The following is a 20,525-nucleotide window of genomic DNA, read 5'->3' on the forward strand; positions in this document are numbered from 1 at the left end:
AAAGGCATGTAAATGCATCGTAATTAATATTACATTAAAGTGGAATTAATCCTTTACATTCAGTTGTGTTTGCAAAGTAGGAATAAACATGAATCTGTGTTATTGCAAGGCAGAAGTGAGCATGGACCATAAGCCGTGTGTACTCACAGTGTAGTAACTATGGGTAAAGTGCACCTGTCAGTAAGATGGATCTTCATATAGTTATGGTGAATTGCCAATATTACCGTGATGTGTGGTCTATCAGGAGGGAATGTTCTGTAGTGATTAAAGCAGGGAACTGCGAGTCAGGACTTCTGGGTTCTGTTCCCAGCTGTGGGAGAGTGTGTCCTCTAGTGGTCAGACTGGGAAGCGGCGAGTCAGGACTCCAGGGTCCTAGTCCAAGCTCTTGAAGGCAACATTCTCTAGTGATTAGACCAGGGATGGACAGTCTCAGGGGTTTTGCTGTTTGACCTTGGGCAAGTCACTTAACTACCCTCTGCCTCTGTTTTCCCCATCTGTAAAATGAGATCAACAATATTTATCCACACTGGGGTGAGTGAGGCCTAATTACTCAGTGTGTGCAACGTGCCTTGAGCTCTTCAGACTAAAGGTGCTATTCTATACACCTAGAAAGCATCATGATGTAGAGCCATTTTGATTCCTTCCTGCACTTGGAGCTCACTGTCTGATTATTAAAGACATTTGAAAGAAACAAGTCATTTATTTAATTCATCTGCACATTTTATTAGCTTGCATCAGATTTTTTTCTTTTGAAGCACTTTACAGATTTAGTCTTGCAGAAGCGTAGACCTGTAGTCCAGCAAGCAGTATCACCCTGCTCTTCTGGGTCTGAGGATATCAGTTACCTGCAAGGAGAGGAAAGAACAAATTCAGTCCTTCATAGGCTCTCTCTCTCTATATATATATAAATAATTTTTTTCCAGTCCTTTATAAGCCACACATACATTACCCAGTCCTCTATATATAATACCCTGTCCTTTATAAGCCTTATACAGTCCTTATTCATTCTACAGTTCCCAGTCCTTTGCATACAATTCCCAATCCTTTAGAAGCCTCACGTACGATTTTCAGTCCTTTACAGCTTTATATGCAATACCCACCCTCCTCAACTTCCACTCTGGAAGAAATGATGACAAACTGAAACCAGCACAGTTGAATTGGAGCAGTAATCCCACAGAATGGGTGGAAGCACTGTTGCTAGGGTTATTTAAACCTAGACTGGATAAAGCCCCGGAGAATTGACTGTAGATCACAATCCCGTACTGCTCCCCAACAGTGCATGCAAGAATTGACTAAATAACCTACTGTCACAGAATTTTTCTGCCTCTAGTTTTTACATACCGAGGGCCAGGTTATCAGAAGAGCTCAGGGCTAGGCTTTCAAGTGCTCAGCAACACAATCGGGGCCTGAGTTTCAGAGTTCAGCTCCCATTCAGACTTCTAAATAGAGGCCAGAAGTCCAGAGAGCTCAACACCTAACTCCTTTGAAAATTTGGCCTCGATTGCAGGTGCTGAGCTGTTTGGCCAATGTGGCCTAATTTACGGGTGCTGCATTCTACTGAAAATTTCACCCTAAATCCTGAGATCCTTAGTTGTTACTCACTGTTTACTAAGGGCTGGATTGTACAGTCCTTTTGCATACTGCTCTGCTGAGCATTTACTCATAGTCCCATTGGGTTCAGTGGGGTGACTCACATATGTGTACAACAGTGTGAATAAGAGATGCGTGATCTGGCCCTATACCCTCGCTAAGGCAAACCCCATTGATTTCAGGGCTGAACAATTAGAACCTCAATTAGCCCTTAAGTTTCTGTGTACAGCAACATTCCCCCAAATACCTACAACTTGGCAAAACCAAGAGCCTGGTTCTGATCTCTGTCACACCCCTGTAAACTGAGAATATTTGCACTGAAGAGACTGGAGATACACTGATGTGTAACTGTTATAAAGGTACGATCCAGTACTCATGGAAGACAATGGAAGTCTCCCTTTGACTTCAGTGGGTGTTGGGACAGAAAGCAAAGACTAAATTGTGGCTGTGCCATAAGTCCCATGTACAGGACAGCGTTGAGTTGTGCTGTCCAAGCAGTAGACTGGGAAGTAGACTGTGCCCCTAGTTTCTCCTTCCTCTGTGGAGGTGTGGAGGGGAAGGGAACTTACACGGTGTCAGGCATACAGCTGGTGCAGTGTGTCATGACTGCACCTATATTTTCCCCTTGTGGTCCAGCAAGGACACCCACTCTAGGCTCCCAACTCCTCAGCCGTCACCTCTCTTGGGTGCAGATGGATTTCTCTCTCCCTCCTGACCGGCTTTGACCAGGCAGCACAGTCCCCTGCCTATATCGTGAGTTCCTCAGAAAGTCAAACTGACTAAACAGGTCTGGTTTGCTTCTCCCCAGAGGCTAAAAGGAACGTAATTGCCCACAGATACAAGCTACCGCACAGCCCTTTCTAAGGAAGCACATTTATTCTTAAGGTGAAAGCATTACAGAGAAAACATTAAAACACTAAAAGAACCTACACATGTGCTAATAAGCCTACCAGAGATCACCCCCACAAGTCCAACAAGGGCTCTGGTAGAAGTCAGCCCTTCCAACCCCACCACGGGGTTTTTCTTTGGTTATAACTTTAGAACACCTTTTTGCTCAGAACAAGAACCCCCATGAATAGGTCAAGTCCTTCCAATCCTTTCCAGGAAGGACTGGGGTGTCCCTGGGACAGAAGATCCTATCCAGTTGTTGGATCAGAAAGTAGACCCAGAGTCACTTTAAACTCAGGCTATTTATCCAAAAGTCCTTTCTTTGTCTGCTGGTCTCTAAAGAATCCAGTCTGAGCCAGTATAGGCAAGCCCTCCCAGGGGGTGGGACCTCTTGTGAGGTGTTCCAGTCTGAGTGAATTTGCCTCAACACCCACCCCTGTTCTTAGCTACTGGAGGGCTCCCTCAGGGAATTATATACAATCCCTGGCCCACAACAATGCATAATATTTAATACAGTAACATCACCCATAGATATGCCATCTCTGACACACAGAGGATGTCCCCAGCATGCTGACACAACTGCACTGATTGCATTGTGGGGTGGAGCTCAAGCTCCACTCGCATATGTATGGGGACTGGCAGCCCCATGGAGGCTGCTATCCCCTCTGCGCTGGTACCCCTGGTGTGAGTAGACAGCTCAATGGAGTCAGAGGGAGTCTTACACCCTCTTTTAGTCCCCTTGGTTGGTGTCCAGGATGGGCCACACTCTGGCCTTAAGGGAAGAGAGAAGCAGATTCCAAAGCCCAGTATTTAGGTACCTAATTCCCACTGATTTCCCCTTAGCTATTCAGTGCCCCACCTGGGCTGGCCTGTAATGTGCGTTCTGCCCTTAATACCCATTCAGGAGGAGAAGGCAGCTCCTCCGTCTTGCTTTTATGCTGACACATTTTCAAACGGCTGGAACAATGTGTTCACAAGATTGTTCCCTGGCCACGGAGGAGGGACGTGAACGCAGGGAGCAGTACCAAGGGTGGCTGCTTGGAAATGGTGCGAAGTCACTGTAATGATCAACAGCAGCACCGAGAGACCATCTGGGCAATGAGAAGGGAGCTTAATGTTCTTAAGCGCAGAGTGTATCCATGGTGGGAGGGGAGGACAATGAGGACTCTGTAAAGGGAGCAAACATGACACAAAAGCCATTCCCAGAATTATCACTAGGGGAGGGAGAGAGGCACAGTTCAAGTTCCTTACAGTACCATTTTGAGCGTTCAGTAGCATCTCAGTTAGCAGTTCCTCCAGGATGTGCTGGTATTTTTCCAGCTGCCTAGGGTCGAGCCGCATTCCAGTTTCTCCAGGTGCAGTCAGCTGTGAAGGAAAGCATAGTTAACAAAAAAGGGAAAATGGAGCGGGGGGAGATGGATAACCACACCTCCTACTTTATCGATGTTGAAGAACAAGGGATCTTGTGCACAGAATTAAGTGCTACAACTTGCTGGAGTTTTCCCCGCCAACCCCGTAGCCAGCCACTGGAAGTTGTAGCACTAGGAACAAGCTGGAAGTTCCGTCACATGGAATAAAGCTGGGCTGATTTAGTTTCCTATTTGGGGCTTGATCCTGCACCGTTCGAATCAATGGGAGTTTCCTCACGGACATGAATGGGAAGAGGGACTGCACCCTTAGTATGGTGGATATTGATGTGGACTGGGCCTTCACAAGGGATAAGTGGCCTTGAGGGCAGTCCTTGAACTATTTACTCACTCTTGGGTTGCTAGATGTCCCAGAGTTTCAATCCATTGGGTCATCCAGATGTTGGCTTGGAAATGTAGGCAGATAGGCCACTGGCAACGAACAGCATATGGCCTCTGCAATTAGCAGAGGTCCCAAAGGAGAAAGTGATCCTTAAACTTGATAACCCCCCATGTTGCAACTCTTTCCAGGCCAGTCGTTCTATTGACTCCGATGCCTGAGTAAGAGCTGTAGGATGAGGCACATTTCTGCATCCAGCACCTCAGGACAGCTGTTGCTAGGATGTAACAAAAGTGAACGAGTTGCTCAGGCCACATTTGGGGGTGGTGGTCAGACACCAGGATGTGCCTGGTGTTTAATGTTTAAGACTGAGAATGCTCAGTGTTTAGACACTAATATTAGACAGTTTTGGAAGAGCAGATGTGTTAACTAATGTTCTGGCCAAATTCCAACTCAGCTAGACTTTACATCTTACCTAGCTACATTTCCCGTGGATCCACAGTTTTTCTCCTTTCCCTTTGCTGATGATGAAGAATAGTGATATTTCCAACCCAGAAGTGGCTGCACTGCCTGGTGGGTGAAACTATCCCTGGGCTGTAATAGAGGAGCCCAATTTTCTAACTTGGGTGACTGAGCAAACGTGCCTCCAAGGGCTCAGATCAGCACGCAGATGCCTAAAAAAACTTGGACTTTCAGAAAACCTTTGACAAGATCCCTCACCAAAGGCTCTTAAGCAAACTAAGCAGTCATGGAATAAGAGGGATAGTCCTCTCCTGTATCACTAACTGGTTTAAAGACAGGAAACAAAGAGTAGGGATAAATGGTCAGTTTTCAGAATGGAGAGAGGTAAATAGAGGAGTACTCCAAGGATCTCTACTGGGACCAGTGCTGTTCAACATATTCATAATGGTCTGGAAAAAGGGGTAAACAGCAAGGTCGCAAAGTTTGCAGATGGTACGTAATTACTCAAGATACATGCAAAGCAGACTGAAGAGTTACAAAGGGATTTCTCAAAACTGGGTGATTGGGCAACAAAATGGCAGATGAAATTCAGTGTTGATAAATGCAAATTGGAAAACATAATCCCAACTATACATACGAAATGATGGGATCTAAATTAGCTGTTATCACTCAAGAAAGAGATCTTGGAGTCATTGTGGATAGTTCTCTGAAAACATCTGCTCAATGTGCAGTGGCAGTCAAAAAAGTGAACAATGTTAGGGACCATTAGGAAAGGGAAAGATAATAAGGCAGTAAATATCATAATGCCCCTATATAAATCAATGGAACGCCCACACCTCGAATACTGCGTGCTGTTCTGGGTCGCCACATCTCTCAAAAGATATATTAGAAATGTAAAAGGTACAGAGAAGGGCAACAAAAATGATTAAGGGTATGGAACAAGTTCCAAATGAGGAGAGATTAAAAGACTGGGATTGTTCAGCTTGGAAAAGAGACAACTAAGGGGGGATATGATAGAAGTCTATAAAAATCATGACTGGTTTGGAGAAATTGAATAAGGAAGTGTTATTTATCCCTTCACATAACACAAGAACCAAGGTCACTCAATGAAATTAATAGTCAACACGTTTAAAACAAAACAGAAGGAAGTATTTCTTCACACAATGCACAGTCAACCTGTGGAAATCATTGCTAGGGGATATTGTGAAGACCAAGAGCATAGTTGGGTTCAGAAAAGAATTAACTACATTCATGGGGAATAGGTCCATGAATGGCTATTAGCCAAGATGGTCAGGGACGCAACCCCAAGCTCTGGGTGTCCCTAAGCCTCTGATTGCCAGATGCTGGGACGGGATGATAAGGGACAGATCACATGAGGATTGCCCTGTTCTCTTCATTCCCTGGGAAGCACCTGACATTGGCCACTGTCAGAAGACAGAATGCTGGGCTAGATGGCCCAACATGTTTTTATGTTCTAAAACAGGTATTTTTCTGCCCCAGAGTGCTGATTTAAGAGTCCAACAGTGAAGCTGGATGGACTCAAGTTTGTAAACTTGGTACCCGCTCTACAAGGTCCTTAGGAATCCTGCAGGTTCAAAGGTGCTGGACAATTCACAGGTGATAACAAGCCTACTTTAGTAAATATCAAGATAAATCCCAAACCAAAAGCCAGAAGCAGACTTGCAAAATCCTGAGCAGCAGTAGTAGGTGTTTATTGAGAGGTAAATAAAAGATCGGTAGATTTTTCACCATTAGTATGCCAGGCAGGGTAAGTAGACTCAGGGGCTGAGCTACGAAATTTTCAAGACAATTTTTTAAGGCTGAGGTGCACCCTGCACCCATCTTCTGATGTAAACTTGCTCAGTGCCTGGGTCCAGTTTGTAGGAATTGGGTAGTATCCCTTTAAACAATTCCTAAGCCTGCTAGTGGCACTCACTTACTGTCTTCTATTGCAGAAGCCACTAGAACCTAACAGAGCAGCAGCGTACACATATAGGTAGGCTTCATATGTTTGTATCTGGTCAGCCAACGTGGTTATTGGACATCCAAATGCACCTGTGTTGTTTCCTCATATACTTACGGGTCCCCTCCACCATTCCCCTCACCTTGATGATCTCGCCCTCGTCCACACGCTCCACGTCAGAGAGCTCGGTAACGTCTCCGCCTTCTGATCGCTTCTGCAACATCAGGGATTTCTTCTGCGCTTTGTTCCTCTGTTTCTCCTGCAGTTACACGGCAAGGTACAGTAAAGAACAAACACCAAGGATCAGGAAGGTCACAGGGACAAGGGTCAGGGTGGGGCAGAGTGGCTGCTTGTTCAGCAAAGGGTGAAGCGCACTGGAGTAGGGTCCATGGAGCAGTTCCATGGCCGTGAGTTGACCTGGTGGAAGGGAATCCACATGCAGCGGAGCTCTCCAGCACCGAGCTGAGTCACTTGGGCTAAGAGCAGGGAGCAGGATTTGGACTTGGGTTTGTAAATGGGAATTCCTTTCCTTACAAATCCCCTGCTCCCTTTGCATGGTTCATCTCTTACTGGTGCCGCCTTGTCCTTGCTGCTGATGCCGCTCCGACATGACACCAGCTGTTATTCCGGTACCAAGCGCATCCCTTGGCAGATCAAGAGAGCCAGCTGGTGTATCCTTCACCTGTGAGAACTGCCAAGCTGAACATGGCATTGAACCAGAGAAATAAGAAACCAGCGAAACCTAATGAGTCACCTTCAGTCCATCTCCTGGGAACCAGTGCAGGATTATTCCCTGCCATCCTCCTGATCCAGTGCCCACTGGCAAGACTCCCATTGATTTCAGCAGACACTGGGTCAGACCCTATCGTACAGACAAAAAGTCAAAGAGCTGGTATCCCTTGGGTGGGCCCTGGGCTCAAACCAACGTTTCAGTTAACAGCCTAAAGCTCTACGGGATGATGCAGTAGAAGGTAACTTCTTTGATCTGCTAAGAGATGTGGATGCGCACTGGTGGCCAGAGAAGCACGGCAGCCAAGTGGATTGAGCTTGGGGTTAGGCATTTCTGACTCCTAACCCGGGTTCTGCCACTGGCTCCTTGTGTGACCTTGAGGAAGTCATGTCAGCCCCCCATACTTCTGTTTCCTCATCTGTAGAATAAATACTGATACTCAGCAGCATCGTGGAAGGGGTGCTGAGTTTAATTAGTCTGTTCCTGTCCAGCCCCTTTGCCAGCATCAAGCACGTCACTCGTGCTATGCGTTATTGATAGGCCATTCTGGGGCGGGTTGTGTTGTCCCTCTACAATATATGCAGTGAAATCCCTGCTCAGCGCAAACCGCAGGAGAGCAGCAAAAATTGAGGGGGGTTGAAAGGTTTCATACTATGGCTTTGGGAACCCGCTGGGGGGGCTTTGAAGTGGTTGTCTGTTGGAGGTGGGTCCGTAGTGCTGCCCTAACTGCCACACTGAATTTTAAAAGGGGTATTTTCAGTGTGAGAGAGGCAGATTTTGGACAACAAATAAGAGGGACTCCCCTCTCACCCCAGAGGACTCTTGATTGTGATGAGCACCCCAGGGGGAAGCGAGTTTGTCTGGGCTACTGGTGAATGATACTCTGCAAAAGTCCACATCAGTGTACATTCTATAGGCCAGTGCTGAGACACAATGGGGAAGCTTTCAGGGCTGCTTCCCATTTCTCATTAGTTTGCCTTATTGTTTAAACTGGATCCACATACTTCCCCTGGCCTCTGATAGTGGTGAAGAATGACCATGCTACACCCAAGAAGCGGCCGCATGGACGCTCAGCAGACACACCAAGGGAACAATAGGCCATCCCTGCTAATTCCTAGACAGGGTGTGAAATCCTGGCCCCATTGAAGTCAAGGGGAGTCTGGCCAATTATTTCAATGGGGCCAGGATTTGACCCATGGTCTCTCCAAGATGAAGCACATCGGTGAGGTGGAGGTGGGTGAGAAGCTTGCCTGTGCTGTGTGAAAACAGAGAACATCAGGCTCTAGGGCTGTCAGCCTGGCATCTTTCAGTAGCATTAGTTTCACATCAAAAGAAAAGGATTTTCCTCTCTGTGTGTCCCAGAACTGAAACCTATTTGGCGCATGGTTAATTATTTGTTAGAACAAAGAGGCACAGCAGAATTATGACGGGAGACTGCAGCTCCTCCATAAAAATCCGAGCCATTAGCAATTATAAAAGAAAACTGTTAAAAAATATCCACAGACGAATGTAAATGGGCCTTTTGTTTCCACTATCCTATTTTATGTTCAACTGAATCCTGGCTCTTGCAGTCTAATCCTGAGTCTTTCACTCAAAGTCCTCTGCGGGACTGGTGAATAAAGTGCTTCCCACACTTTGAGGATCCTGTAAGTTGCCCTGCCGAGCACATCCCAGTACTGCTGTGGGACCTGTCGTGCTAGGGGGAGTCTGTTCCAGCTACATTTCCACTAGAGATGGACTTGAGAGAGCTGGTCTGAACCTTTGACCCATTGAGAGCTTTACATGAGTAAGAACTATGTTGGCCTGAGGTTCGTCTCCCATTGAAAGCCCCGCTAAGAAAAGCATTGCTCTTCAGGCAAGCACATAAATGTGTGTTTAAAGTTAAGCCCAGGCTTACACGATTTTCTGAATCAGGGCCAAAGTCAGCACTCTGAGCATGCTTGTAGACGATTACCCTATAAGTACAGTCTTAGGCTGTTGCCTGACAGGTTGGTGGTTTGAACCCTCTCAAGGGATACCAGCTCCACCACAGCACCACTGAGAATAAACTGAGCCAGTTCCCCTGGACTTGCCCCACTTTTCCAACAACGTGGGCTTAAATAAATCATTCCCCTTGTCTTTTCTCACCTGCGCTGCGTGAGGCCTGGCACCGGCGCATTTGAGGATTTAGTGGGTTAGCACACTAGCCCTTCACCTCTGGAGACTGGTTGGCTCAAGGCATAAGAGAAATGGGCCTGCTGCTCTCAGCCAGACCCCTAGTGGATGATGAGGGTCATCTGGGTATGTTCTCATTCAATCAATTCCCTGCCACCGCAGGGGCCTCAGGCATTAGTGCACCTCAGTGACTCCTGTTCTCTACCCGTGACGCAAAATAGTTTAGTCTCATGAGGGCTGTGATACTTTGGTCTGATTCTGGTGGCTGGGGTTCATGTGGAAGTGGCTGGGTTGTAGGTAGTGGCTTCTGCCTGACAGGCGGTCAGACTAGCTCTGGTGGTCCCTTCTGGCCTTAAACTTGATGAATCTATGAAACCATCTATCAAACAGGCACTGTCTCTGCTCAGAGGGGATGAACTATGAGCTACATATGGGAAGCATGCACAGGATGCACCTTTCTGCACCACACGGGGCTCTGGCCATTGCAGTATGGTGCTCAGGGGTTACCTGCATCCTCTCGATGTCGCTGCGAGTGAAGAAGGCTAGGTAGCCTTCAGTCTGTTCAGCCAGCATGGCCACCACGTACACCACCAGCAGAGAAGCCACCACCTTCCTCGAAACCATCATGGAGCTTGAGAAAGCCTGAGCAACACAGGAGAGGGGAGGGTCAGAACATGCCAGCAGGGATGGCTGCCTCCTGCGGTGCACAGCAGTTCAACCAAGATCAGGAACAAAGAGCCATGTCCAGAAAGGAATAACCCTGAGTTATAGTTCAGACAATTTATCCTTCCTGGGACACGGAGCTTGGGTTTAATAAACAACTTTCTTTGGCCTTTATTTCTGATCAATAGCCGTAGACTTCATATTTGTTCTCCAAGCTGCTTCTGTCACTGACATTAGGTGTTGAGTGACAGTCTAACATCCCCTTGAGGGCCTGACCTCCAGCCAATGGCCCACTCCTAAGAATGATAAACACCCCACAATTGCAACTCTCACTTCCCTACAGGATTGACCCCCACACAGTCTACAGCCAGTGAACCATATGATTTGGCAGCTGGGGATGCTTACCTGCTATAGGAGGCAAAGTGCTCTCAGCAAGCACTTGGGTAAAGATACCTGGGCTTGTTTGCACCTGCTTTGCACAGCACAGAGCTGGGAAACTTCACCGGCTGGGAAGCATTTCTCAGTTCATACAAAGGAAAACTACTTTGGAGTCTGAACATTTTCATTTAGATTTTGCATTTGGGAGCATTCTCCTGGCAGCCCTCATGCTGCCGAAAAATGATCTGGAAGGAAGGTTTCCCCCAAAGTCCCCGGAACTCTGCGTTGCTGAACAAAACAAATGTCTAAAGGTTCGGGCTAAGATTTCCAAAAGTGACTGGTGATTTTGGGTGCCCAACTTGAGACACCTTAAAAGAGGCCTGTTTCCAGAGGGCAGGTGCTCAGCATTGCTGCATATCAGGCCCCTTTATGCTGGGCAGTGAGTCCCCAAAATCACCAGCTGCTTTTGAAAATCTTGGCCTAAAAAACGTATGGAGCAACTGCAGGCTGAGGAGGGCCTGGTCTGACTTACACTGAGACGTGAAGTGTACATTTGCATGTCTCTAGTTAGAATGACGTCCTGGCTATAAGGTGCACATACCCATTGAGTTCCCCACCTTGAGATGGTTGCGGTGTCTAGAATGTCTTCCCTTTGGCAAGCAGAGTTTGGAACTGTGCCAGCTTTTGACAGGCTGCTTTGACTACTGCATCGTCCTAAAACACACGAACGCCCTCTGAACTTGCAGCAGCTGTGACTGACAGCCGCCTCGTCTTCTTCATAGGAGGGTCATCTAAGCCGACTGGACTTCTAGACTCCCACCTCTAGAATGCAACAGTTTTAGGCTCTGAGACAGCAAGGGACCAACTGGTTCATTGAAACATTGATTTCACTGGGACTCCTTGCCTGCGTAAGACCCTTGCTGGATCGGAGCCTGACTTAACAAAGAGGCAGCTTCATTTTCTAGCCAAGAACCAGAGGAAGGGCCACCTCCAAGCACCTCGGTGCAGTTCAAGCCGTGAGCCTCTCGATTCCCAGCCTGACTTCTAGCAGCCTGGAAGATGAACACAGAAGAGGATGTGGGGCAGGGGAAATCAGCTCCAGAGGAGAAATCCTGCCTTTATGCAGTGAAAGGGAAGGTTCCACGCAGCCCTGCCTAGAAGTCCTCCAACAGACTCCGGTTTAAGTGCGGGCTTCCATGAAGCAGGTTCTTATGTAATACCAGTTGTTTGCACTTTAAATTGTATACACAGCACTTGATGAATGCTTGGGTTTTGCTAGCTGGATAATTAATAATTAATAAACAGGTTTAATATAACACTTTGTATTCCTGACCTAGCACGTTGCCCCCAAAGATCTCCAAGTGCTCTACTGCATTATCCCTATCTTACAATTGGGGAAACTGAGTCACGGAGAGGCAAAGTAACTTGCCCCCGGTTACTGAGTCAATGGCAGAGCTGGGAACAGAACGAAGGGGTCGTGCTTTAGGGAGTGGGGTCTAGTGGTCAGAGCAGAGTACAGATCCTATGCTCTAACTCTGTCCCTGAGTTGAGAATACAACCCAGGAGCCCTTATTAACAGGATTGCTCGCCAAGCACTGGACACTGCAATTTCTCATGAATGGGTCTGTTCCTGGGCAGTAACTGCCTACGTTTAAAACACAGTCATATGGAGCATTAAATACCTATTCAGTTTTGCCAGTGTTATGCCTCCGTTACAGTGTGTATGAAATCCAGACTTGCCCAGGGGAAAATGCTTCAAGCTACCGCACTGAGCTTCCATAGTGAGGGAAGTGTCATGATTTGGCAGCTTTAGTATAACTGTTTTACTATAATTATTTTTATTTTCCCTCAATAAACTTTAGGGGAGGAGGGAGATCAAGCCAGCATGCTAGTGTCTCTAATCCCATAAGGGATCTATAAGACAGTATGGGCAACTCCCACAGGTGGGCTGAGCCCCTTAATAAATCTTGCTAGGTCATACAGAGCTGCAGACATCATTTGCCACCCGAGCTCTACAGGAAACCAGTTTAAAGGGATTTAAAAACCAGTTTCCAACCTGATTTAACAGCAGTTTCACATCAGAGGGAGGATTTATGTAAACATTAAATCTCCTCTTTAAATATTAAAACGTTCTCTCTTGAACACATTTAATGAAGTCTGGTCCCACTACGTAACTGCTTTACTCAATTCCTGATCCTTAATTATTTTCAAAACGCTTTTGGTTGAGGCATTATTAAAGGGACACTGTCAGGTCAAATCTGGCCCCAGAATTAGATTTCATGTAAATATAAACTTGTACAGACCAATAGACACTAACAAATATTCCCTCCCACAGCGTTTGCCACCCGATCATTTTGGCATTGTGCTAGCACAGGAAAGCCAAGGGAGAGCCATCTCAGATGCCACTGAATAAAAAACACTAGAACTTATGTATTAGATCACAGTCTGTGCTGGTCTTGGGTCTGCTTCTCCACTGTTCTGCACTAAGTGTTGTCATTTACACCTGTGCAAAATGCTACCAAAACAGACTGGTAGGGCCAGATTCTAAGGTGGTGTAAACTGGTGTTGCTCCATTGACATCAATGGAGCTGTGTTGATTTACACCAGTGAAGGATCTGGCCCAGTAGTGGATTACCCCCAAATTGCATTCACTTTGCATAGTTGCACATGACTTTGTGAGGTTTGGGGCAACAGAAGCTCGGCCCCCCTCTGCAACAGGGGCCAGTCCCAGTTGGTAAAAACTCCCACAACAGACAATTCTGTAATATTCTGCCCACATGGGGAGGTTTCTTCCTGACCCTAGGCAGTTAGTGGCTGGCTTATCAGCCCTACTGATTGCATTGGGGGATTCTGCTGTAAAAATCAGTTGCACCACATGACCCAGTGATGTGCAGCAATCGCTTGGCTGTACTGATCAAAAGGGGATTGCCTAGGTCTGTCCTTAAAACAGGATTCTACCATGCTTATGTCCTGATGCACATTGTCTCTCAATAGGATCATTCTTTTGTGTCACCTGATTTATTCTGTAACATCAATAAACTACTGCCCCCCCCACCCCAAAATACCCCAGTCACCTCCCACTTACTACCCCTTTGTGAAGCCGTTCTCTCTCTGTTCCTGGAGAAAAGCTCCTGCTTTTTTACTTTATCCAGCCAGCCAGTCTACTGAACATCCCTTCCTTGCTTTGTAAACTGGACACGTCTTTCATATTTTAAGGCCCCAGCTCAGCGCCTCGCCAGGCGAATCTATAGCTTGCTGTTTGTGAGTTACTTTCACAGGTAGCGTTTGAAAGTGCCAAGGGGGAAGATTCCAGGGTGGGCATCAGTACAGCATGGTATTCTGGGCACTTTGGCCCAGATTCTACACTGCCCTGCACCTTGCATTGGCATTTCCGGTAAAATGCCACCATTGTGATCTGGGACCTTTGGTCTAAAATGACAACACAACTCACAGCACAATGAGCAATCAAGCCCTTTATCCCCCGAGCATTGGCTCAGGATCAGTGAGGGACATCAAAAGGGACATTAGGCAGAAGTTGCATCTGCTCCATCTCTTGTGTTCAGGGCATCTCCTGGAGTGCTCTATTCCCATAAGACTCCCTGAGTCTCTGCCACATATTCCACTGTCTGATGGGTCTAACAGGCAGGTAATGAGAATGGAGTCAGTTTAATCAATGCTCATACAGAGAGGGAAGTGCAGAAAGCACCTTCCTCCTGGATTAAACAGTGATGTTGATCCCCCTTATTAGGCTTGAGGCATCTCTCCTGTTTAAAAGTTTCTGTTGAGCTGCAATCAACTAACTAACGCTTGCCATGGCAGCTCTGCGGGTGGCAGGGTAGGCTGGACTGGCCCTTCCTATCTCTGAGAGTTCAGCAGGATGTATCTGGATGGAGACTGAGAGCAGCAGCAGCAGCAGCAGGCTCATTAGCAACAAGAAATTAAACTCCATGGAAAAATGGATGCAAGATCCCAGAATAGGAGAGAAATCAGAGAGGAGAAGAGCTTAGATACCACGATAATGGGCGTTACTGGAGGGGGGGGACTAAGAGAGGAATTGTTGGAGGGCAAATGATGTTAAAGGAAGGAAGAGAGGAAAGAGACCAGGGGACAAGGCACAATAATAACGATAACCCCAAAATGGAAAGGATCTTCCCCCTGAGGAGCTCAACGTGCTTTAAAATCTCCAGGGTGAAATTCACTGCAAGAGATCCATGTGCCATTGAAGCCCCACTTGTAATAGGGTTTATCTAGAATAGGGTTTTGTGCAGGATCTCTGCACAGGGGTGAATTTCACCTAACAGTGAACTAAATCTCCACCCCCCTCCCAAAGAAGTTGGTAAATATCATCATCCCCATCTTACAGAGAGGGATGTGAAGCATGGAGACCCCCTGGTCCACAAAACACGCTGGAGAACCCATGAGTCCTGAGTCCCCGTCCTCAGCTCTAGCATCAGGACCATCCCCAGATGGGAAGAGGCTGTTTCTCTTATTAGCGACATACAGTTCAAGGTGAACGTAAGGGGACCAGGGATGAGCTCTAGAACCGGTGAGAGAAATTTAAATAGAACCATAGTCCACTGGAACATGCAGCTCTGCCAAAATCAAAAAGCTCAATTTTGTCAGAATTTTGTTTTGGAAGAAAACCAGAGGGAAAAAATAGTTCTGGCAACATTGAAATGTCCTGTTTTGACATTTCCATAATGAAACTTTTTGGTTTATTTAAAAAAAACCCTGTATTCGATCATGTCTAAACAATTTTTTTTGTTCAGAATCTTCCTTTATGGAGAATTCTGAAAGGTTTGGTTTTCTGCTCCCATTTGGAAAGGATCTAGGCCAGGGGTAGGCAACCTATGGCAGACGTGCCAAAGGCGTCATGCGAGCTGATTTTCAGTGGCCCCCCCACTGCCCGGGTCCTGGCCACCAGTCTGGGGGGCTGTGCACTTTAATTTAATTTTAAATGAAGCTTCTTAAACGTTTTAAAAACCTTATTTACTTTACATACATCAATAGTTTAGTTATATATTATAGACTTATAGAGACCTTCTAAAAACGTTAAAACGTATTACTGGCACACGAAACCTGAAATTAGAGTGAATAAATGAAGACTTGGCACACCACTTCTGAAAGGTTGCCGACCCCTGGCCTAGGCTTTGAAATCTCAAAATCCTTCATGAAATGGAACTTTTATCCTCTGCTGACCCTGTCTGAAACCGTTGAGCTTTGACTGTCCATTGCAGCATTATCACAAGCAGAAATGAAGACACTTATCACTTACCTAGAGAGTGCAGCAGTTTCTCCTTGGCAGTCAGGGCTTTCTGGTCTCTCCTGTGTGCTCCTGCTCAATCTCTTAGCCCTTTATAAGCCCACCACAAGCACCAAGTTACATCACCAATAATCAGTGGTGACCATGGCTCCCAGACACGGTCACTGGATACTTGGGGTGCATAGAAACGGGTTTGTTGCACAGGCAGCAACTTCTTCTGCAAGGAATTTTTTTTAAGAGTTCCCAGTTTCCAAGGAAGATCACACCCCGCCCCCACAAGTGGCTGGCCTCAGAATGACTCTGCTGTTCTGAGTGCTGCCCACACCGGGACCGTATCTTAGCTGGGATCGCGGTAAGCAAACCATCCTGAGTAGTTGCAGACCCTCCCTCTGCACTGTTTTGCATTGCATGGGCAGGGGTACTCCTGGGTTGGCTCCCGTCTACTCATCACCTAGGAATGCAATGTTGGAGTGAAGTCATCATAAGTCAAATCCTGGCCCCTTGGAAAACAACGGCAAAAGTTTCATTCTCATTAGATTTGGCTCTATGGAAACACTGTGGGTCAAATTCAGAGCCGACCTATATCTCATGCCAGAGAAGAAGGATGATCTTGTGGTTATGGCAATGGATTTGGACTCAGAATATCTGGGTTATATACCAGGCTCTTCCACAGACTCCTTGTGTGACCATGGCCAAGTCACTTAATCTCTGTGTGCCTCGGTTTCCCCATCTGCAAAACAGGGGTAATGAATAAGGCTACGTTTTAGTCATGGGTATTTTTAGTAAAAGTCATGGACAGGTCATAGGCAATAAACAAAAAGTCAGGGAGGAGGGCTCTCCTGAAGACTGCTGCTGGGGGTGGGCAGCCCGGGGCCATGCTTCTGCTGGGGGGGGAGGGGGGGCCTGCCCGGGGCCCCGCTGCAGCTGGGGGCAGCCCATGGCCCCCTGCCGCTGTTAGTCCAGGTGTGGGACGGCCCATGGCACCACTACCGCTTCAGGCAAGGGGCGGCCTGTGGCCCTGCTGCTGCTCTGGGTGGAGGGCAGGCCGGGGCCCCACTGCCATTGATCTGGACGAGGGGCAGCCCGGGGCTCTGCCACCATCGCTGCTGCGGATCCGAGCGGGGGGCATCCCAGGCTCCTGCTGCTGCCACCGGTCCGGGTAGGGGATGGCTTGCGGTCCCACCACTGCTGGTCCAGGCGGGGGCGGCCCGGGGTCACGCGGCCACCGCCAGTGGTCTGAGGGTGGCCTGGGGCCCTGCCGCCACCGCCACTGGTCCTGGACCGCTGCTCCAGGGCAGCGCCGGGGACCAGCTGCCTGGAGCTGCCAGAGCAGCGGCTGGTGCAGCTGGCTCCCGGGCTTCCCCAGCTGCTGGGGTGGTCCTGGGGTCAGCCTCACCAGCGCTGCAAAATTCACAGAGGTCACGGAAAGTCACAGAAGCCATGACTTCCGTGAATGATTCGCAGACTTAGTAATGAACCTTCCTTTCTCCCACCCTTTGCTTGTCTGGTCCATCTAGATTGTGATCTCTTTGGGACAGGGGCTGTCTCTTACTATGTGTCTGTACAGCACCTAGCACAATAAAGTCTGGATCTTGACTGGGGGGGGGGGGGCTGTAAATGCAACTGAAATGCCAACAAATAATAACAATGATGGCACTGAAATAAATGTATGTCAGGATAAAATATAACCAATGATATTACAATTGCATGGATTTAAAGTAATGAATGACCTAGAAGAATGTAGAGCCAAATATTATAATAATAAATAATGTTTTACATATTTAATCTATCACCGTTCATCCCAGAGCACTTTACCGATAACTTGAGACTTTTAAAGTAGTCGAGGAGGTTTATCTATCTATCTATTTATACGGTTCCTCAGGGCCGGCTTTAGGCCAATTCCACCAATTCCCCCGAATCGGGCCCCGCACCCAGTGGCAGGGCCACCGGGGTGGGGGCAAGTGGCCGAGAATCCCTTCCCTGGCTAGAGGCTCCTTTTTAATTTTTACTCACCCGGCAGCGCTCCGGGTCTTCGGCGGCACTTCAGTGGCGGGTCCTTCACTCGCTCTGGCTCTTCGGCAGCAGGTCCTTCAGTGCCACCAAAGACCCGGAGCGAGTGAAGAACAAACCGCCGAAGACTACGAGTGCCACCCGGTGAGAACAAGCCCCACATGTTTTTTTACGTGTTTTTTTTTATTTTCAGTCATCCCTGCTGGGGCCCCGTCAAAACTGTTCAAATCGGGCCCCGCACTTCCTAAAGCCGGCTCTGCGGTTCCTATTACCATAATATCTGCGCACTTGCCATTCTGTAATACATTTAACCTCTCAACCTCCTGTGTGGTAGGGCAGTGCTATTATCCCCATTTTACAGTTGGGGAAACTGAGGCAGAAAGACTAAAAGTAACTTGTCCAAGGTCACACAGGAAGTCTGTGGCGGGGCAGGGACCGGAACACAGCTCTCCCAAGCCTAGGCTAGTGCCCTAATTACTGGGTCATCCTTCTTGTCTAGATACCATTAGACACATATGCTCAGATTCTGTCACGCTGCATCTTGTGTTGTCATTTATACCCGTACAAAGAGGGTGCAGAATGGTAGCATTTTACACCCACTGTGCACTCGTGTAAATGATGAGAGGATGCAGAGCAACAGAGAATCATGCCAGTCAATCACCTGGACAGCTTAGAAAATCCCAACCAAGGCTCGTTTCACCCATCACTGAAATGCAGCTGCATTTAGGGCAAAAAAGCTCCTTTGGGCCGGATCCCAAACCCACTGAAATCAATAAAAAGATTCCCATGGACATTGGCTCAATCCTCAATGGCACATTGCAAAGCCATGCAATTTAGGATAGGATCTGAAGACTATCTTGCCCCGCAGAATGGCAGGGGAATCTTTCGGAAGGCATGTCACCCTCTGGCCACTGACCATCTGACATTGACCCTACAAGGAAACCATCCAGCTCTCCTGACGATTCCACAGGATCGGAAGTGATGGCAAGCGGTCAGGACCTCAGCTTCACATCTCATCTGACTGCTGGCAGCTTACAAGGAAACCTGAAAATAAAAGAGTGAGAAACAAAAGGATAAACAAGTTAGCCAATGTATTAAATCCCACTCTGCTTAATGGCTTTCTAGGGTGCTACATCTGTTGTTTGAAGTAGCATTCCTGCCCCTCCGACCCAGTGCTGAGCACCTGCAATATTTGCCAGGTACAAGCTGTGTGTGTGAGAGAGAGAGCAGGGGGAGCTGCGAAACAAGTTAATTAAAATGTTTTTCCTCTTCTGTTCTGCATTACAGCTGGTCAATACAATGTCTACTAACTTTGGAACCTCACCTGGGTTTTACAACCGGTCCCCCGCTATCATCTCAGTCAATAACTCTCCATTTGGTCCAAAACACTCCTTAAAAAATGCGCCAGTAGTTAAGATGCTTCCAAGATCCCTCTGTATTTATTACGGCTTATCACAGGGCCAGCAATGTGGGCACAGCTGTAAAACTTGAAGAGAGATCAAATAGCTTTGCTCCCAGGGACCATGTGTGCGTTGAGGGCAAGGGGGAGGAGGTACAATCGCTCATTAGCTTTTCTTCCCTAAAGAACTTGTGAAAACCCATTTGACACCAGCTTTCATTTTAATCGAATTTTCAATTTCTTTATGGCTATGATGGACGTGGCTGATGAGACGGCAGAGGGAGTTGGGAAGCAGCAAAAGAAAGGTCCCTCTTTCCAAGTGCCAAACTTTCACATGTCTCCGCCTTTTTACCAGGGCAATGTGGCTGCTTGTCAGATCACCAGTCCATCAGCAGTGAGATCTCCCACTCCAAAGGGGCAACCTTTAAAATAGAAGGGAAGACCGTAGAATTAATGAGATTTGCATTAACTGGGTACTACAGGTCGGGTTCCCAGCTATAGGCCGGTGCCCCCATTTACCTAGGTAACAAGATATGGTTCCTCTGAAATCGCAGGCGTGACTGCTGCTCAGGCAGACACACCTGTGCTAGCTTTAAGCTCGTTAGCATGGCAAAAATAGCAATGGAGTCATGGAGAGACAGGGTTCAGCACAGACTATATTATCCCTCCTGCAATCCCGGGCACATATACAGAATTTAGAAGTAAGGGGCCAAAATCCACAACTAGTGTAGCTCTTTTGACTTCAATGTAACCATTACCTAGATTGCAAGCTCTTTGGGACAGGGACTGGTTTTTTGTTCTGTGTACAGCCCCTAGAACAATAGAGTCCTGGTCCATGACTTCAGCCCCCAGCTGAGGAGCTGCTCTATAGTGTAGTACAGGAGAAGTGTGACCAAAAATAAAATAGCCAACCCAGTCTCTGGCCTGCAACGGCTCACAAGCTTCAGTTCCTCTAATGTAGCTTCCTTTCAAGGAAGGCATGTGCAAAATTGGTTTTGTAGCTAAAATAGGCTAAACATTCACCATAATGTGGGGTAATTTTAGAAGAGAACAGGCAGTGACTGTAAAGCCCCTGGAAATGTATTTCAGTTGTAATGTCAAGGAATAATGGCAAAGCTAATTCCCCAGGTCTTCTGCACTGAACTCTCGTCTCAAAGTCCTGTACTCTCCCCCCTCCCCTTTTTGTCTTGTGCTTGGAGTGTTGCGGCAAAAGGGTTGCATAAAACCAGGGGATAAGAAACCAACAGAGTTTGAATTTCACCTCTAGGGTAAGGCAGTG

At 47.4% G+C, this 20,525-nt stretch overlaps 1 protein-coding gene across 2 annotated transcripts; it reads right to left on the reverse strand.

The window, feature by feature from the left end:
- Positions 1–718: 718 nt before the first annotated feature.
- On the reverse strand, positions 719–19,424 carry MLN (motilin). 2 transcript variants are annotated; one of them, XM_034767500.1, is made up of 6 exons: positions 19,172–19,424; positions 18,764–18,891; positions 10,041–10,175; positions 6,792–6,908; positions 3,735–3,843; positions 719–845 (listed from the first exon to the last, which is right to left on the reverse strand). In XM_034767500.1, the coding sequence occupies exons 2-6, from the start codon at positions 18,764–18,766 to the stop codon at positions 838–840; spliced, it is 372 nt and encodes a 123-aa protein (XP_034623391.1). In that variant the 5' UTR covers positions 18,767–18,891; positions 19,172–19,424; the 3' UTR covers positions 719–837. The 2 variants fall into 2 exon arrangements, with proteins under 2 accessions (XP_034623391.1, XP_034623392.1); XM_034767501.1 differs by lacking the exons at positions 18,764–18,891; positions 19,172–19,424 and adding an exon at positions 15,850–16,049.
- Positions 19,425–20,525: the final 1,101 nt, after the last annotated feature.

Source organism: Trachemys scripta, chromosome 4 (genome assembly GCF_013100865.1).
Source record: "Trachemys scripta elegans isolate TJP31775 chromosome 4, CAS_Tse_1.0, whole genome shotgun sequence".
NCBI lineage: Eukaryota > Metazoa > Chordata > Testudines > Emydidae > Trachemys > Trachemys scripta.

Coding starts and splice junctions, on each gene's coding strand:
- MLN (XM_034767500.1), bottom strand. Junction 6,909..10,040: donor GCGACATCGAGAGGATGCAG/GTAACCCCTGAG, acceptor GTGTAACTGCAG/GAGAAACAGAGGAACAAAGC. Junction 3,844..6,791: donor ACGAGGGCGAGATCATCAAG/GTGAGGGGAATG, acceptor TTTCCTTCACAG/CTGACTGCACCTGGAGAAAC.